The 19,437-nt window shown below is 43.0% G+C and overlaps 2 protein-coding genes across 2 annotated transcripts; one reads left to right on the top strand and one right to left on the bottom strand.

Annotated features, from left to right (window-relative positions):
• Window positions 1-181: 181 nt before the first annotated feature.
• LOC132087736 (uncharacterized) lies at window positions 182-4,626 on the bottom strand. The gene is made up of 4 exons (XM_059496560.1): window positions 4,451-4,626; window positions 4,222-4,339; window positions 3,654-3,744; window positions 182-303 (listed from the first exon to the last, which is right to left on the bottom strand). Exons 1-4 carry the CDS (start codon window positions 4,624-4,626, stop codon window positions 182-184), a joined length of 507 nt encoding a protein of 168 aa, XP_059352543.1.
• An 8,882-nt stretch (window positions 4,627-13,508) lies between these two features.
• LOC130704301 (uncharacterized) lies at window positions 13,509-15,226 on the top strand. Its single transcript, XM_057525780.1, has 6 exons — window positions 13,509-13,749; window positions 13,820-14,155; window positions 14,226-14,435; window positions 14,492-14,589; window positions 14,665-14,758; window positions 14,816-15,226. The coding sequence occupies exons 2-6, from the start codon at window positions 14,134-14,136 to the stop codon at window positions 14,884-14,886; spliced, it is 495 nt and encodes a 164-aa protein (XP_057381763.1). The 5' UTR covers window positions 13,509-13,749; window positions 13,820-14,133; the 3' UTR covers window positions 14,887-15,226.
• Window positions 15,227-19,437: the final 4,211 nt, after the last annotated feature.

The following is a 19,437-nucleotide window of genomic DNA, read 5'->3' on the forward strand; positions in this document are numbered from 1 at the left end:
TCCTGTGTGTTTCATAATAACCCACATCTTATATTTTTACTTTCATTCCATGAACTGTAACGATCAATCTGGCAAGAGTGAAAATTCACGTGAAAGGGCGTGAAAATTTCACGAATAAATAAACGTGGAATAAAAGCCGGGAACAGGCAAAGGTGTGTAATCCATGACCTTAGTAAAATTATTAAAGGCGAAAATGTACCACCGGTAACCTCGCAAATGAGAGCCAAATCGGTCCCTTCATGGCAGACACGGTTCCGTATTGGCGAGCACTGTTGGCATAGATCACCGGAACTCTGGGTAATTCTAGGATAGTGAGAGAGAGGGAGGGGGTGAAAATCCAGAATTACAATTAGCATTCAAGCAGGATTAATTAGTCTTCCACGTCGGTCTCTTGGGTTTCCGGGGGGCTCCTCCAGTTGAGCTCCTTCAGTTCCCACTTAATACGGTCATGCTAATGGCTCTCCAAAACCGATCGATATGCAGCTCTAAACATAGATCTTGCAAAGGCTATGCCCCCGTTGGGCCTACGGGTAAAAAATGGAAGAAAACCAGCAGAAAAAAAAGAAAAATAAGAAACAAAATCAAAAAAAAAAAAAAAAACCACACTGACAGTGTACAGCCCGTGTAGACCGCAGCCGCCGTGTGTAGTCCCGGTCGTTGATCATCATTACCGTTGTTTTGCCCATAAGGATCCGCCTCAAGTAGAGCCGGAGAGATAATAAAGCTTGGTATTCAGCATCGATCGCTCTGCTGTCGAGGTTTTCCTGCCCTTAGTCTGATCTATTCTTTCTGATTTTTCCTCATTCCTCCCATCACGACTAGTTGCTATACGATAGCCCCTTTTGAGCTCTGAATCTCTGATTCTTTTCCCTGTCAAGGGCGCAAGTGAGATTGCTCTCGTTTTCCTTAGTTTTCCCTCGCTTTATTTCTACGTTTCTTGTCTGTTTTTTGTTTGTTTGTTTTTTCTTTTGTATTTTTTGTTTTTTTCATCTACAACATTTGATAACCTTAGAGCGGAACGAGAGACAGGAGAGGTTTTGGAAGTGCAATTGGTTCGAGACAGCACGTGAGCACCACGCAAAACACCACGTGCTTGTTGGGCTTTAGTATAAAAAAAAAACATATATAGTATATATATAACCTTACTTCTGAATACACAAAAAATCCGATTGATTAACAATATCTCTGTTTGCTTTCTCGTGTTTGCTCCTGGTTTACCTCGACTCTACAATTTGGCTTGCTGGTTATTAAACAGCCACAGCCTTTGAAGTCTCGTTCCTGCCCCACCCTTTTTTTTTTTTTTTTTTTCCTTTTCTTTTTTATATACTGTAGCACACACACACGGCTCTCCTGTCAGTTCGGCTCAACGAATTTTCGTCGAATTTCATTCCAATAATATTCAAAAGAAATATGCCTGGCAAAATGCGGAGCGCTTCATGTATACCGTCAACCGCAACAGAAGTTACAACGAAAAAAAAAAAGGAAAGTAATTAACCTATCAAAAACTACGCATGGATCAGTTCGTTTCAGATTGGCGCTTAGTTTTTATTTATTTATGCATCCATTCCGTGTGATTTTTTTTTTCTCACGATTAAGGCGTGGCTTTCTTAAACTTGTAAATGTTCGAGAAGCTCCACAGGCGTCCCCTCTTTGAAAATTGTGCTAGGATTTATTGCAACTCTTTAAGTTACGCTTCTCAATGTTAATCAAAAAATTTTGTTTTTGCGACATGCGATATTGTAAATATGCCAACGCGTAGCGCTTTGCTGGGCACAGGGGTTAGTATATGTAGCAACCACGGGCGGAACCGTGCGGCGGCACCGAACACCTACTTAAGCATGCACGGCACCACCAAGATGACTTTGATAAGGCAGAACAGAGGCCTTCATCGGAAATGAAAAGAGTGGGATGAAAAAATGAAATAAAATTAAAAATAGTCAAGCAGAGCAAAAGGAAAACAGAAGAACCGACAGCGCGGCGAGAAATGAAGGCGCAGTGTGAAAAGTCGGACGCTGGGGACACACGCAGTTTTTACAGCGAAAAATGTTGCGTTTCAGGCCCGTCTTCTCATAGTCTCCTGCTTTCGAGTTTTTTGGGGATGTTCAAAACGGTCGCATATTTATGATGGCCGCTAGGATATTTTATATTCTTAACGAACCATAGCCGTAAAGGTTATAACGCAAGGCACAATCGTGTGAATGTAAATGGTGAATCAATATGCATGACAAATGGGTAGATGTCTCGTCTAGTTGTGCATGCGTCACCTGAACTTATATCTGCTACACGAAATTGAGGGTATCTTTCCGTTTAGCTGTTTATTTTGTTCGTATCGCATTCAGTGTGCGGGATCAAGTGTGGCGGATATTGTAGCAATAAAAATAATTCCTTAAGGTTGACGTCAAAATCGTATCCACTTGCAACTTGACCAGCGTGGGCCCTGAATAAAACGGAATACTATGCATTTTATGCGATCGATAACTACTCGAGCTCTTAGTAATAAAGGAGGTGAAAACACACGATCGTGAATCGGGCTGCATAAATGCCCAGTTGGTCTGTTTCATTATGGTTGTCCGAAAACAACTTAGTTGGCTGTGCGTTATTTTTTTACTTCGTATTTTTTTCGCGTTTGATGAAAGGTGATATGCATCATCTCCAAAGCTTTTAAACGGAAAGCAACTTCATCTTTTTGCAAATGAGCTGGCGCTATTGACATTGAGGAAAATGTTTGCATAAGCTTGTGTTACAGCGGTCACAGCGTGTACGGCGCCACACCAATTCAACTGCATTCCATAGCAACCATGTTTCCCGACAGACAAGCCAATGGCGGCTAGCTCCACAGCGTAGAACATGCCAAACATTTTTTAAACGTTTTTCTAGGATTAAAATAACATTACAGCAAGCGAGGTGGAAGAAAAAAATAAGAAAAAAGTTTTCTCATTTTCTCGAAATAATTGATTTCCTACTTTTATGGCGAACAAAAGGCCTGATAAGCATATAGAGAGGTTTTTTTTCAAATCTTATTCCTTATGTGTAGAGCATATGTTTTGACTAGATTCCTATCCGGCCTTGAACCCTTAATTGAGTGACGTGTTTTGCTTCTATTTTTTTGTGTTTTCAATTCCTTGCAAAAAGTTGAAAAAAAAAACAAACAAAAAACTAAACAAACAACGTCCATACCCAACATGCGAAGCACCAAGAAAAAACACGAATAAATTACCAAGTTTCTTGCTTAGTAATTTCTAGTTCCACACTTGTTTTGATGCTGTCTTCCTTTTCCTTTTTTGCGACATCCCCGTGTTCCATCCCAATCACAAAATAAAAAAAAACAGATCCACGAACAATTACAGCCGAACAAAACGGATGGCGCGGTTTAGTGCGGCTAGACATTTATATGCGAATTACAAGTACTCGGTTGACTGGAGCCCGAGTTCTGTACTAGAAAGTCAATACGGCGGCATAATAGAGTACATCTTTGTGGCTTCCTGAATTACATGGAGCTAGTTTATGGGCCATTCGGAAGTCGGGTAACTTGGGCGGAAGACCGTGAATATGCGCTAGCGATTGTAGTGCTCAACGAACATCGTATTGATCGCAATCGTTTTGCATAGTTAGCGACAATTAAAATGGGCAATTTGCAAATACGGAAAACTTACGGACAACGTTGAGTTGGTATCGAACGTGACGAGTTGGAGTATGGCGAAAATCGACGCGACACCTGTAGATCCCGTCATCGTCTTCGCCAGACTTGCCGCGATCGCGATCAAAAATTGATCGCCGATCCGATCTTCGATCAAAAAATGATCGCCGATCCGATCTTTTGAGAAAGATCGGAGATCGGATCGGCGATCCCAAAAAAATGATCGCGATCCGATCTTTTTGAGCGATCAAACTTTTCGCCATCTAGCTGTCGATTTTGCAGCCACATGGTACTCTTTCACTACTATTTTTGCGAATGCCAATTGAGGGAAGCTGTTTAGTGTTCACCCTCAATGGCCGTCAGTGACTGTCGCTGTGACAGCCAATGCTAAATTCGTTAAATAGTGTAAATTTTGAGCGCTAGATGTCGTACAAAAAGATCGGTAAAAATGATCGGCCGATCTTGATCGGCGATCCGATCTTTTGAGAAAACATCAGATCGCCCGATCCGATCAAACTCAAAAGATCGGATCGGAGATCGAGATCGGAAAATTGATCGGCGCGGCAAGTCTGGTCTTCGCTAACGTTTGATGACATGAAGGCGGCACTTGATGCAGCCGATGTATCAAACTGAGCTCTTGAAGCCAATCGTTCATTCTTCCAATGCTTGGCTTGCTCGAGTGGTCGAGCACGTAAATTCACACTACGTAACCAATTCAAAACGTTTGTTTAAAAATACGAGTGATACTACGATTGAGAGAGCCTATACGTATCACACACACATTTGAGTCTGAATTGTTGAATACTTTCTTACCTATAAATTGGCTCCTTTTCTGATTCGATGTACCACAAAACAAGGTATGCACTGTCGTCTGGCCGGCTGGATAGCAGATCGCATTCTAATTTTGTCGTATATCCAGCAAGGCTGTTGCCTGTGAAACATTCTGAAGGGACATAGCCTCCAGTAACTCTATGGAGTTCGAAAGCCATCCTTGGAGGTGCATATCTCCTTCAGAGAGGGCTCGCTGAACTCCTCTGGCCTCTTACACGCCCTGTGCCACTGAGCTCAGGTAGTCATCGACATACATCTTCGTTTCTACCGCTTCTATAACCTTTGGGTCGGTGGCAAAGTCGGCGGTTGCCCTGCGAGTCAGACTTACGGCAATAAAGTGGGAGCAGGTGGCTCCAAAGGGTAAACGTTTAAATTCACATACTCGTGTGACGCCTTCTCGCTTTCGGCGCCATAGAAACCGGAAGAAACGGCAGTCTTCTTCCTTTAGCCGTATCCGGCTAAACATTGCGCCGATATCAGAGGCCCAGGCTATTTCACCCTCTCGGAATTTTACGATGACTGCCAGAAGGGGTGCTTGCATCGCCGGTCAGTTGATTATGCTATCATTTAGGCACATCTCCTTGAATTTGGCAGCTGCATCGAACATTACCCTCGTCTTCTTCCCCTTTTGAACTCCGTGATGTGCCAAGTAGTACTCCGACCCGCTTGTGGTATTCGTAAGCATCACGGCATATCCTTCCGAGAAAGTTTTCTTCCTAGCAGCACGAGAATTTTGGTCGGCATCGATCAATACATTTTTCCACTGTTTTCCAACTTTCTTTTTCATTGATTCTATTGGATCATTTCTGATGTTTCCATCGAGTGACATTTCATCCAAGTTTCTTATCTATTACTATTGGACCATTCAAATCGGAATGCACACATTTCGTTGACGACACGTTCTTGTAAAGCCAGCTGACATAACGTTTGATTTTTATTATTGGATACTAGTAACGTTGGGCCTGTCCAGGGCCGGGGTATAGGTGGCGCTAGCATATTTTTAAGCTATATTTAAGAAAATCAATCAACGCTATTTTTTCGCTGTTTACTTTTAATTCCTTTTCAAAATCAAGAGTTCCCTTTCTTGGCTGACGACCCATTCACTGTTTCTGCCCGTCCATCTTCTCAGTTTCTCTGCCCGCAAAGAAGTCAGCTGAGGTTTCCCATCGATCCCCTCTCTGCCCGTTAAACTACTTTCTGCCCGTCAACCCACACTTTGACCGTCGGCCTCTTCTCTGCTCGTCGGCTCAATCTCTGCCCGTCGGCCTACTCTTTGCCCGTCAGCCCACTCTCGGCCCCTCGACGCACTCATTGTTTCTTCCCGTCCATCTCTCACATTCTCTGCCCGCCAAGAAATCAGCTGAACTTACCCGTCAAACCACTCTCTGCCAGTCAACCCACTCTCCACCAGCGTGCTATAGGGGCACATCAACCCTTTTTTTCCTTTGCCCGTCCTTTTATCACAGTCTCCGCCCGTCAAAACGCCCGCTATAGTTGCCCGTCCATCTACTTTTTGCTTCTGTCCGTCAACCCACTTTGCCCGCCAAGAAACCCGCCGTTGTTGCCCGACGACCCCCTGTCTGCCCGCCGGCCCACTCTCTAACCGTCGGCCCGCTAAGCGCATGCTGTATGGCACATCGACCTTTTGGTTGCATTTGCCCGTCTTCTGTCACAATTTTTGTCCGCCAACATGACCGCTTTATTTGCTCGTCCATCTACTCTTTGACTCTGCCCGTCTTCCCTCGTATAGTCTATGCCCATCGTCCCATTTACTGTGCGCCAAAAATGTTCATTTTAGTCGTCCGTCCACCCACTCTTTACCTCTGCCCGTCTTCCATCCCACAGATTTTGCCCGTCACGCCATTCTTATTTCATATTTACCGCACCCGCTATCCTTACCCGTCGGCTTACCTATCGTAGCGCCCACCCGTTTTATGCTAAGCACGTGGACCGAAAAATTGCCTAAATCCGCATTCCACCCGCAATTTAGTCTTCCAATTTCCTATCCCACCAATTCACTGTAGCAGACGGCGGTTTTGGCGCCAGCCAGCCACAACATCCCACAAATTCACTACAGCCGGCGGCGCCTTCCAGCCAATCACAGCGTGACAGACAAACAAACTCCTCCCCCAATTTCCTTGTTGTTTTTATAGTATAGACAAGGTTCTTGGGCAGCGGCCAACGGTGGTACAGGGCACGACTCACGGGAAGCATCTTCACGAGTCACTTGTTGCAGGGCAGCTCACTCAGCCTTTTCCTGCGCTCTCCTTCCCAAACGTCGATAGTAGCTTTTGTTCCAAAGTGTTTTGTTTGAACATTTAACTCGAGGGGGTCGAACTGGTGCATCTACAATTGCTGCACGTTGCTCGGGAACTACCTCTACCAACGGTTCACTTTCTGCGGGAGGAACCTCATCGACACTTTCATGCTGGATGGGAACTGGAGAACGTTCCTCGTCAGTGGATTCCACAGTCGGTGCAGGTACGGGGGCAACATCATCATGCACAGCGGCATCATCATCAGGCCCAGCGGCACCGTCATCAGGTACAGCGGCGAATAGCAGTGCACAACATGCTTCATCGGATGCAACTGCCGAAGTCGGTTGTTGCAGAGCCAATCTTTCAGCCCTCTCCTGCGCTCTTTGAGCCAAAGGTCATTGATAGCTTTTGTTTCAAAGTGCTTTGTTTGGACATTTAACTCGAGGGGTCGAACGGGTGCATCTGCAACTCTTGCCCCCTGCTCGGGAACTACTTCTACCACTTGTGCACTTTCTGCGGGAGGAACTTCATCGACTCTCTCGTGCTGGATGTGAACTGGAGAATGTTTCTCGTCAGTTGATTCTACAGTCGGTGAAGGTACGGGGTGCAGGTATGTTCACAACATACTTCATCGGATGCAACTGCAGAACTCGCTTGTTGCAGAGCCAATCTCTCTGCCCTCTCTTGCGCTCCCCTCGCCAAAGGTCGTTGGTAGCTTTTGTTCCAAAGTGCTTTGTTTGGACATTTAACTCGAAGTGGTCGAAAGGGTGCATCTGCAACTGCTGCCCCTTGTTCGGGAACTACTAGCAACTATTCACTTTCTGCGGGAGGGACTTCATCGGCACTTTCGTGCTGGATGGGAACTGGAGAATGTTCCTCGTCAGTGGATTCCACAGTCGGTTCAGGCACGGGATCATCACCATAAGGCACAGCGGCACCATCATCAGGCACAGCAGCACCAACATCAGGTACAGCAGCCAATGGCAGTGCACAACATGCTTCATTAGATGCAACTGCAGAAGTCGATTGTTGCACAGCCAATCTTTCCGCACTGTCTTGCGCTCTCCTCGCCAAACGTCTTTGGTAACTTTTGTTCCAAAGTGCCTTGTTTGGCCGTTCCGCCTTTCGAACTTTCAGGACAGGGGCCTCTTGGGCTACGTCAGGATGCGCAACATATTGCTGAGGGACGATGTTATCCTCGTTAGGTGCGTGGTTATCTCCTCGATGTGCGTCGTCGGTCGAAACCATGTCTGCTTGCGCTTCGTCTGAATCACCGATTTGCACAACAGGAGCTCTTCTCTTGAAGTACGCCTTCCAACCGAACCAGACGACCGCAACAACTCCTGCTCCAACTGCCACTACGCCAATCACTCTTGCAGGAAATTTCATGTAAAAATACATTTTGAATTATTTTTCAAGCGTTTGGAATGACTTTTCAATCGTTTTGAATCACAATTCAAGCGTTGTAGGTGCCACTGATAACTTTGGGCCCGTCCAGGGCCAGAGTGTAGATGGCACTAACGTATTCTTACGCACTTTTTAAGAAAATCGATCCTCTCCATTTTTTCGCCCGTCTACTTTTTATTCTTTTCACAATCAAGAGTTCCCTTTTCTTGCCCGCCGACCCACTGTTTCTGTCCGTCCATCCCCTCACATTCTCTGCCCGTCAAGAAAACAGCTGAAGTTGTCCATCGAGTCGCTTTCTGCCCGTTAAACCACTTTCTGCCAGTCAACCCACTCTGTGCCCGTCAACCCACATTCTGCCCACAAAAATGCCTGCTTGGGGCACATCTAGCTTTTGGCATTTGCCCACCCTTTTGTCACAGTCTCCACCCGTCAAAACGCCCGCTATAGTTGTTCGTCCACCCACCTTTTGCTTCTTCCCGCTAAGATGCCTACTGTTATTGACCGTCGGCCCCCTCTCTGCCCGTCGGCCCCATCTCTGCCTGTCGGCCCCTTCTCTTCTCGTCGGCTCAATCTCTTCCCGTTGGCACCCTCTTTGCCCGTCGGCCCACTCTCTGTCCATCGCCCTCTCTCTGCCACTCGGCCCTCTCTGCCCGTCGACCCACTCTCTACCTGTCTGCCTCCTCTCGGCCCGTCGACCCACTCATTACTTCTGCTCGTCCATCCCCTCACATTCTCTGCCTGCCATAAATCAGCTGAAGTTGCCCGTCAGACCACTCACTGCCCGTCAACCCACTCTCTACACGCGTGCTGTAGGGGCACATCTACCTTTTTTGTTATTTGCCTGTCCTTTTGTCACAGTTTCCGCCCATCAAAACGTCCGCTATAATTGCCCGTCTACCCACTTTTTGCTTCGGCCCGTCAACCCACTTTGCCCGCCAAGAAACCTGTCATTGTTGCTCATCGACCCCCTGTCTGTCCGCCGGCACACCCTCTGCCCGTCGGCCTGCCAAACAGCATGATGTATGGCGCATCGATATTTTGTTTGTATTTGCCCGTCTTTTGTTGCAGTTACTGCCTGTCAAAATGCTCGCTTTATTTGCCAATCCATCCACTCTTTGCCTCTGCCCGTCTTCCACCGTATAGTCCGTCGCCCCATTTACCGTGCGCCAGAAATGTTCATTTTAGTTGCCCGTCCACCCACCCTTTGCCTCTGCCCGTCTTCCATCCCACAGTTTTTGCCCGTCACGCCACTCTTATTTCCTATTTAACGCACCCACTATCCCTGCCCGTCGGCTTACCTACTGTAGCGCCCACCCGTTTTAAGCCAAATCCTAGACTGCAAAATTGCCTAAATCCGCATTCCACTCGCAATGTAGTCTTCCAAATCCCCGTCCTACCAATTCACTGTAGCAGACGGCGGTTTTGACGTCAGCCAATCACAACATCCCGCAAATTCACTACAGTCGACGTCGGTTTCCAGCCAATCACAGCAAAAGCACAACGTGACAGACACAGAAAACTCCTCCCCAATTTCCTTGTTCTTTTAATATAGTATAGATTAGAAGGTTGTTTGCGTATTAGCAGGATGACCCCAGGAGTATTGGTGACAATCATACTCTCAGTTATTGTCACGCCGTGACACCTCCATAGGCCGTGGATGGCACCACTAACTTCACCCACCCCCAACACTTGTTAGACGCATCTCCTTTATACCAGAAATTGTCAGTTCAAACCTCGATGCAGAACGAGGTGCTACTTGTCAACAAATTTTGCTGCTTTAAAATGAATAATTAACTAAACATAAATAAAAAAAGCAATGAACTATATTATTTACAAGAATCTTAAAGCACGAGAAAATATTTTGTTCTCTAAAAATATGCATAAAAAGGGTAAATTGTGTAACAGAAGGGGTAACTAATAAAGATATACGTTTTGAAAGCTTCTTGATTTATTTCCATGACACAACTCATAGATTAAAAAAAAATAAGCCCAGATGAAGAGATACAAAGATGAAAGATGAATGAAGATGAATGATAGAGGAAAGAAATACAAATTTTAAAAAACAATAATAATGTTTAAAAATAAATAAATAATAAAAACTTGCCGGGTTTTTAAATTAAATTTGTCTCGGTGTACAGTTCATTCAGCCCAAAAAATTTAAGGGATTTTAAATTTTTTCAATGTATCTTAAGACGATAACGATCTTCGCTAAACGATAGGAAGTAATATAAATAACATTTAGGAATAATGCATTTAATGTAAACAAACAACCATTGTTGTTTACTACGTACAACTAGGTATCAGAACTTTATGATACCTGATAGTAACCACCATCTTCTTGCCCATCACCCCACCACCGGTTACATTGTCTGCTGCGACCTATTCAATTTAGTCTACCTATTGGGTTTAGCTGTTAGAACTTACAAATCTTAAAGCACTAGAGCCAACACGAAAGTGTAAAAGAGGACACGACGTTGTCATGTTGCCTCCAATACTGAAAAATAAAACTAGATGCGGCGCTGCTACTCACAATGCCGTGTATAGGTAAACACAAGACAATACGTGTTTAATAGAATAATCGTGTATTAAAAATACCACAAGTAGTTAACCGAATGAACAGATCGGAAGATAAAGAGCCTACAGTTGCTCATAAGTTACTTGGGCATATGCTACGAAGGAACGACTAAGACAAACATCGAAATGTTACTAAGAGGGAAAACTTACGCTTCAGCTGGCGAGGTTGAGGTAGCGGCTCGAAAGAAACGCTGAAGGTCTACTCGAGATAGATCTCTTCGGAATCAACTAACTACTGCGAGTTGTCGATGGCTTCTTATATGTTAGCCATCGACCGTGAGAGCCATGCGGGACAGTGTTAAAAGATAGGCGGCAATATCGGGCGGTATCGGGCGATTTTCGGCGCAATAGAGGGGTATAGGCGGGCAAATTCGGGTGGTATCGAACGAATTTGGACGATAGCTAAAAATCGGTCGGACGGTTTTAGGCCATTTCGGGCAATTCCAGACCAATCAAAATAAATATATTTTTAGCCAATGTGCCGAGACATGTCTTCATTATTTATTATATTCTTAAGGGAGTTTTAAAACTAGGTTAGTAAATGAAGGCTTTTAAGTAACAAGGGCTACAGGTATAAGACTCTAGTCTATTTGAGAAAGGAAGGCAAGAAAGGGCTTCGCTAGACGATTCGTTACAAAAGCGGTTAGGCCGTCATAACACCCGTACGGAACGGTAAGCTTGCGTTTTGTTTATGCCCAAATCCTAGCTTCATCAAGCTTCCCCGTCGCTAGCTTGAAGATTTCAAGCTAGGGATACGTTTAAGTTAGCTTGAGTTTTGGGGGGTTGCTTCAGCGCCTTAAAATTAAACTTGCGCAAGCTGTGAATTCGCAAGCTTGCCCTTTAGCTTACAAAAATTAAGCTACTGAAATAAGTTTAAGCTAGAAAAATGGGAGTTAGGAAAATATATATTATTTAGCATAAGAAATGCTTAAAACAAGCCTTAGTTATGATAGGACTTTAATCTTAAATAATTCATTTCCTTCAAAAAAATTTACAAATCATACTTAAGTTTGAAAATAAAAAACATTTAGCATAATTGGTTTAATTACTTTTGAGGGAACGAAAGTTTAACTTAATTTCGACTTCATCTTTAGGTTTTTTAAATTCTGTTTGTGACCCTGTTGTCGAAAAAAACTGAAGTATTTTTCTAGATTTCTATTGTATTTTTCGGAAATAGCAGATGTAACATCTATAGAATGTCCATTGGAAAGAACATCCGACTGTGGTGCGGAAGACCCGAGCTCAATCCCAGTCACAGCCTTCTATTTTTTTGCTTAATCTAATCTAAGCTAGCGGCGCGCGGGCCTAGGTTAGCTTGAATTTCCAAGCTTAAATCGTAAAAAATTTATGCTTGGAATTGTAAGGAACGGCCAACCATACTCCTTACCTTCCCCTCTCGTTCCCACGCTTGCAACCCTTTTCCCCCCTCTTCCGCCAACCGGTCATCTGCCGATGGCTCTGGCCTTCAAACTTGCCAATTCTTCGCATAGGTGTTACATTTACACGCAGAATATTTATTCCCGTTGGGACACCTAATCCTAAATGACCTTGCTTCTCCGTATAAATGTTGCCCTGTTTCCAGATTGTCAGTAGTGTACTTTTAACTTTCAAGCAGTGTGTTTTAAGCTTTGAGTCAGTCTACTTCTAGCCACCAGCGAGTCTACCTTTAACTTTCAGTCAGTGTGTTTCTAGCTTCAGTCTAATTCCAAGCTTCAGTTGCCATCTCGGTCAGACTGTCTCCGTAAGTCTCCTTTCGTCAATTGTCAATTTGGTCTTTGTAGAATACTCGAACACAGTGCAACAATACAATTCACTCATCACTATCTAACAATTAAAAGTAAGGAATAGATTTCGAACCTTACAGAATCGTTACCCTAGCAGAAACTTGGTGTCCAGATGGGGTCTGCGTCCGCGATACTCTAATTTTGACTCATTTTTTTGGTCAAGTTTGCGTACTGAATACGGAATCAACTTCCTTAAGTACTTTCGGTTCGTGGTCTGGTACTAGCTTAGTACAAATCCGGTATTATGGACGCAAAAAAGAAGCGAAGCGCTTAAGTCCCTGGTACCAATGTTGGGCTCATTTTTTACTGGTCTCTTGTACGCTAGCACGAAAGCCGAGCGCTACAGCCCGTGGTACGAGTATTATACTCGTCTAATACTGGCCTTTGTTATGTCTAATACGTGCCTAATATGTCCTCAGAATTTTCTGCAAAAATTGGGATTGATGTGGATACAAAAAACCAGTATTAGACTCGTTTTTTCACTGGCCTATGTTCTTACAATTTTTTTGCTTCAATGTTTTTACACCGTTGAGGAGCTTTATTATCAGTTTTGGAGGCTTCAAATACACTGACTTGTATCTTGACTAATCTTCTCTAGTTAATAAATAAATTATAAATGCGGAATAATATTGGTACAATTTTAATAACGTTTTCCGGTTTGCGCATTCAGGCATGATCCAATATTGTTTAGCATCAACCTGGCCTTTCAGACAACAGAATTGTTGTCGTCTGCTTTGGAGGAAATCGATTACGTCTAACAGGCATGCAAGGGAAAATCAATACCTAACTTTCATTCCTTTTTTTCTTTGTACGTGGACATGCAGAATTCTAGCTTAGCAATCAAATAACCTTACTAAAAGAATTGAAAATAATTTAAAAGTAACTGTGAATACAACAGAAAATGGTTTCCCCATACATGGCACTTATATAAAAAACCCGAAATTGGAAAACTGGCAACGCCCATGCTGTTCGTATGAAATTTGTACGTATTTCACAGAAATGCTTGAAGTTCTTCGACAGAGACTCACGTTATTGTTACTGTTCTGAAACGCTAAATTACACTCAGGTTGGATTTCTTATTTAATATTCTACGTCTAGTGCAGTCTTTTGCATTCGTAGTGCAAATTTAACATTACTACTGCAAAGCTTTGAGCAAGTTCAAAAGATTACTGCCACCATGGATCGTGTAGTTGACGATAACGTATTACATACTAACCACGACATAATTCAGCAGTCACACGTTGCAAGAAACATTCAGGTATACTTTTTCTTCAATGTTCTATATTATTATTAAACATTTTCTGTGGTTCTAAATGTTTATCCCTCAGGAAGGAAGACCATTTTGTGAATGGTGTGGAAGATATGTTACGATACAGGAAAATACTGAAAAGACCAAGCCTTCCAAATACAAAGAGCCTTCATTCTTTATCGTACAAACCTTAGAAAGGGCTGTGACAACAATCCATTATGTCTCTACAGCTTTGTGCCCTGTTACTGGTTATCAACGGACCACAAGTTTTTGCTATACCCACCATGTACTACATCAGAAGGCAATTTGAATCCTGCGTGTTGGGGGGGGGGAACATTTAAAAGATTTCACCACCCATTCAATACTTGGCTGGAATACGATGTTCATAATATTATGAATCCAGAGAACAAGCCTGGTAAGTTTCACTTACTTTACGTGCAATTATATTGTAATCTCTAAAATTAATTTTCATGTTGTTATTGCAGTGAGTTTTACGACAGCAAAGCATGTTGTCAAAGAGGCAGCTGCTGGTCGTCCTTTAGCCGAGGCTTTCATTTCCGATTGTGAAAGAACTTGGGGGAAAGGAAAACGTGTCTCACAAAAAAGGAAGAGGTACGGTGATGACAGTGAAGACACCAGTCCGCCTACAGTTGTTACGGCAACCAGAACAAGTTCCGTCATCAACATTATTCAAAGTAATTACATTAAGATATTTTCAAACTTAAAAATTCTAAACTATTTTACAATTCAGGTAGCAAGAGTGGCGAACCAAAGGGCCACAGCAGCGCAAACAGTATAGAATTTCAATATTTGTCGGATGATGACGTGCCTCCATCTTCACAAACAACGGTAAGAAACATATCTGCAAATCCACTTGTAGGCAAAGTCCTGAGAGATAGTTTTAATTTTCTCATTTCTTCTCAGCTGGCCGAAAAACTTCAGTGGAAGGCAGTTCCTCGCGGCGACGATAGACGGCCTGGTCTCTCAATATTTATGAACCTCATTTCAGTTCTAGGAGGTATATGGAAATGCTACATTGTATTTCATTAATTAATTTTCCTTCTTTTTATTTTAGTCGTTGCGAACGCAAAGGCGCGACAAAAAAACGAAGAAAATATTGAGATTGAGGTTTATTGGAACAGATAAAGACGTGCAGAAAGAAAAGTGGAGAAAAATACCGCGAAGAAAGAAGCATAACACCCGTTGAAGCTCAGGCAGCTAGGTGTTCGCGCAACCAGCCAACTTTTGAAGCGCCAGTACCTAGTACTATTTACGAGGCCGAACTGCAGTCCAAAATTGCTGCCTGGAAAAGAACATAAGAGATTTCAAAAAACCCATCGAATAAGTTACAAATTTCTTGTCTAAATGTCTTAAATGATGTTTTTTTTTCTGTGTCCTCGCCATGCCGTGTTGGCCACATTGCGCCTTTCTAGTCTTTGTGCCGTGTTGGTATGTTGCCAGGACGAACTGGATTTATCAGTGACTTCATGTTAAATATAAAGAAATTTGTGTTATTCTGCAGTCATTTTTTTTTCTGAAACTGTAACAATTTTATGTAGGGAGTAAAATGCATTTAAAAAATCAAACAATAGTCCCATAACGGACATGAATACGAGTATTGGGACGAGTACAGAAGATGAGCCCCGGCTGAGTCTAACGGCCGGGTATGGGAACGGCTTTTGGCTCTAACTTAAGAGGCTCACCGTTTTTTTTTTTATTTTTTTTTTTACCGTCCTCGATACCAGTCTAGGAGGCTGTTATGGCTGCAAACAAGGGGTCCAAATACCCGCCCGCTGGACCGGTCTAGGACTCTAGACGAGTCCGAAATACCAGTCTTGGAGGGGTTTTTGCCCTCTGAATTTCTGCTAGGGTAGCTTGGGGGGGTTTAGAGCGGTCGCAATCCAAGCTAACTCAAGGCTTGGGTAAGCTTAACGTTATGTACGGGTATGCATCAAGTCGAAAATAGTAACCCATATCAACCCATATCAACCCATATCAACCCATACCAACCTGGTTAACTTTCCATCATTGAATTTCCCAATGCCCTGATGATTTTACTCATACGAAAATAAAATAAAGTTCATTAAATGATTTCCTCTGAAATTTTATTTAAGAAAAGATGGATTCATTGCCAAATATTTTCATGGAAAAATTTTGCGCAAAAATGTTTCAATTGAGTTTTAGCTCTCTTTCGAAAAAAGAAATTAATTTGCGGAAAGTAAAACGCACTTTGAATTCTCGAAACTGGCAATGAAATAAGTTCTACAGGAAAAGGAGCGGCGTGACTGCGAACGCGACTGCGCAGGGACTGAGGAAGCTTGCTTAGTACAACTGGCGACTGATTGTAAAGCTAGATGTGAGTTCTGAGCGCAACGTACGTACTTTTCATGGAGATTCTAGTTATGCAGCCGATTTGAAAAAGCAGTTGAGCATGTTGTGTTTCACGTGTGTTGCAATAAAAATCATGTTGTTTTCTATAGGTCGGAGGCCGCCCAGATGGCCTAGGTTAAGAGACGAGAGAGTGGAAACCGTTATAATGAGCGGATTATTTCCGTAAGGAGGCCTATGGGTGATGGGGGATCACCCACTCCATCCATTACGGAAATATTCGTGAGTGTGTACCCCTCCCCCTGCGAACTATTACACATAATGTAAGGATTATTACGCATTTATGATCGGTGCAACAATGGCCAGTGCCTTTGGTTTATGGCAATTCAGTGACAACAAACATCGATTGCTCAGTGTATTTAAATAAGATCCTTCAATGCATATAACAACCTCAGCTTATACCTGGTACACCGATGCGTTAAAAATCGTTAAGCTCAAGCCGGATTTTCGTGCACAATGTACTGAACCCACTCAAATTTACTTCGCCATGCTTTAAACCGTAAAAAAAACTTGCTGGTGTAAGATATAGTTTTAGTACTATATCATTTCAAAAATAGTGGAACAAATTTTGAAAAGTTGTGCATTTTTCCAGCTCACAACCCGTCGTTGTTTGAACTCGGAGCTGGACAGGAAGATCCTGCGGCTCCTTGGGAGTAAACTGGAGAATTCAAATAATTTCCAGTTGGTCCATATTACAGACACACGAACTTCTGTTCCCCCTAATAAACGCCACTAGCCTGTGGCATATTAACAAATGAGATATAATATTCTTACCCCCCCCCTTTAATGACGTTCTCGCGTACCTTATGACATTCTCTTCCCTTTTGGCCGTTGGCGATTGCGATTTAAATCCACGTAGTCAGTGAAAACAAGAGTATTTTCAATTGATCGCACATCCGCTCCTTCGTCTTGATCTTCACCAGTTTGTAGGGAAAAATGGATGTCCTGCGATGACAACGCGGTATCAGCATTGGAATTGCAGGATTAACAATAAATTCCAAAAATAGGTAATGACGAATCCAAATTAGCTTCAACTTATATTTTCACGGCACAACTGGAATCATACCCAGCCAATGCATGAACGCATTAGTGCCAATATCGGTCGCCAGGTGATATGGAGTATTCTTGCATGTCATTATCGGTGCGTGATGCCACACTCTACTTCACGGGTGCTACATAATAATAAAAAATTTGAAACATTTAGTTAAGTTTTTTGTTTTAGAATTACCTTGGATGTTATTTATCACTATTTTCTGGATACTGTTCATTTATTACATTGTACAATAGTTTCGCCGAATTTAAATGAGAGTTAGTTTAAAACGGAAAATACACGATTTCGTTATCAACATGGTTTGGTACCGTAATGCACTGTATATAATAGTTGCGTGAACATCTTAATTTAGCGGCACTTAAAATGACTGGGTATGGCACCCTCTGAATAATGGGAATACTAGTAGCGAAGAGTCTGTAAGCAATTACAACTCGAAACGTTAAGCGTTGGTATGGGATTGGCCCCCCCCATTCCAATGCAAAACTGAATAGAGATGTAAGAGCTATCAGCTGATGTCACGATGGGGATCATATAGTACAGCAATATGATCTCCATCCAGGCAGGTCTGGAGGATACTAGTATGACAGTCAAGTGCTTAGCGCAAACATTTTGGCTATTTTCTCAATAATTTTAATTTTCCTAAATCCTAATTGGCAAACCGAAACTCCTATCCCTGCCGAATATTTTGAGCATTTCAATAATATAGAAATTTTAAATTGGAAATAATAGTTGCCATTAGCGGTGTAAATGCAACCTGAAAAAAATTTAAATTGCTATTCAATTACAAATGGAAAATGGATGTTAACCACATAGACGAAACAATGCCTATGATCTAACGCAATGAATCCATGCGACTCTGCTATGCAACTGAATATAGCGTATTGATATACTTCTTATTAATGCACTTATGAATAATTGTGTTCAGAAATGGCAACAAAATTTTAATCGCCTTTATCCGCTTTATGCGATGCAGAATAAAACAAATGGATTTAGTAACGGCACTATAGCTGTATTCAACATTTCATTTATTCGTACGGACGACTAGTTAATGCATAAATACATGGCAGGCAAATACTCATTTAGGAACGAGGACTGCTAACGATAAAACAAAACCTAATTATCCCGTCATAGAGCATGACAGACAGCGCAATTTTCACGATTAATAATACTGTCACGTGGATTCGGATGACATCCACGTGTTAACGATGGACAAGTGGAGTCCGAGGACATCCACGTGCTGGGGACGCCTCGTGCATCAGCCTCAACCCTTTTCTCCGCTTTCACTTCCGTAAGGTCAAGTAGAATTATCTACTTGACCATCTTACCGGAAGAGCTTACCCCTTCTACGCGCTTTCTATTCGAACGGTCACGTAGAGGTTATCTACGTGACCATCTTCTTTACTTCCCGCGTCACCCTGGCGGGTAACGACCCTTTTCTTTAAATAGGAGAGCCTACGAGTGAGACGGGGCTCTCAGTAGACAGTTGGATGCGGAGTGTTAAGTGTGGCAGAATTAATACACCGGTTCAAAAGCGCTGTGAGTCCGTCTTTTTAGTGAAGTGCGGCAGTAGCCGTCACAATTGGTGGAGACGCAGGTCGAGCCCCTAAATAGCTTCGTAAATTTGATTCCGTCATATCGCATTTGATTTCGTCCGTTTGCCGCAAACTGGTACAAGAGGTGGCCAGCAAGGCGGGAATTTCTTTTGTTGGGAAGGTTCCCTTAATTTTTTTTGCATACGGATCTTCAGTATATCACGTTTGATTTCGTTCGTTTGCCGCAAACTGGTACAAGAGGTGGCCAGCAAGGCGGGAGTTTCTTTTGGTGGGAAAGTTCCCTTATTCTTTTAGCTATTTTTCTCGTTTATTTTATTTTTACGCTGCCTCCTCGTCATTGAGATTCGAGACTAGTTGGATTCTCCAGTGTTCGCGTCGACTGATGAGACTGAGTAAACAGTCGGGGAGATATCCTACGTGCGGCCGGGCGCCAAGTAGACGGTTACATCCAGAACTATTCGATCAATCTGAACTGGTAGAAAAAGTGGAAGTGCCTGATACTAGTGTTGTTGTAACACTTCCCACACGTGACAGTGCGACAGTGCCTATAGAAGACATTCGTGGAGTAGAGCCTGAAGTAATCAGTGAACCACGAAACTCGACACCGGAAGAACCTCGATATAATCTTTATACACGGCCCAGCAACATGGCAAGTGTACAAAAATTCATAGCACCGCCGATTTTTTCGGCAAACCCGGGGGAAGA

Source organism: Daphnia carinata, chromosome 8 (genome assembly GCF_022539665.2).
Source record: "Daphnia carinata strain CSIRO-1 chromosome 8, CSIRO_AGI_Dcar_HiC_V3, whole genome shotgun sequence".
In the NCBI taxonomy this organism is placed as follows: Eukaryota; Metazoa; Arthropoda; class Branchiopoda; order Diplostraca; family Daphniidae; genus Daphnia; species Daphnia carinata.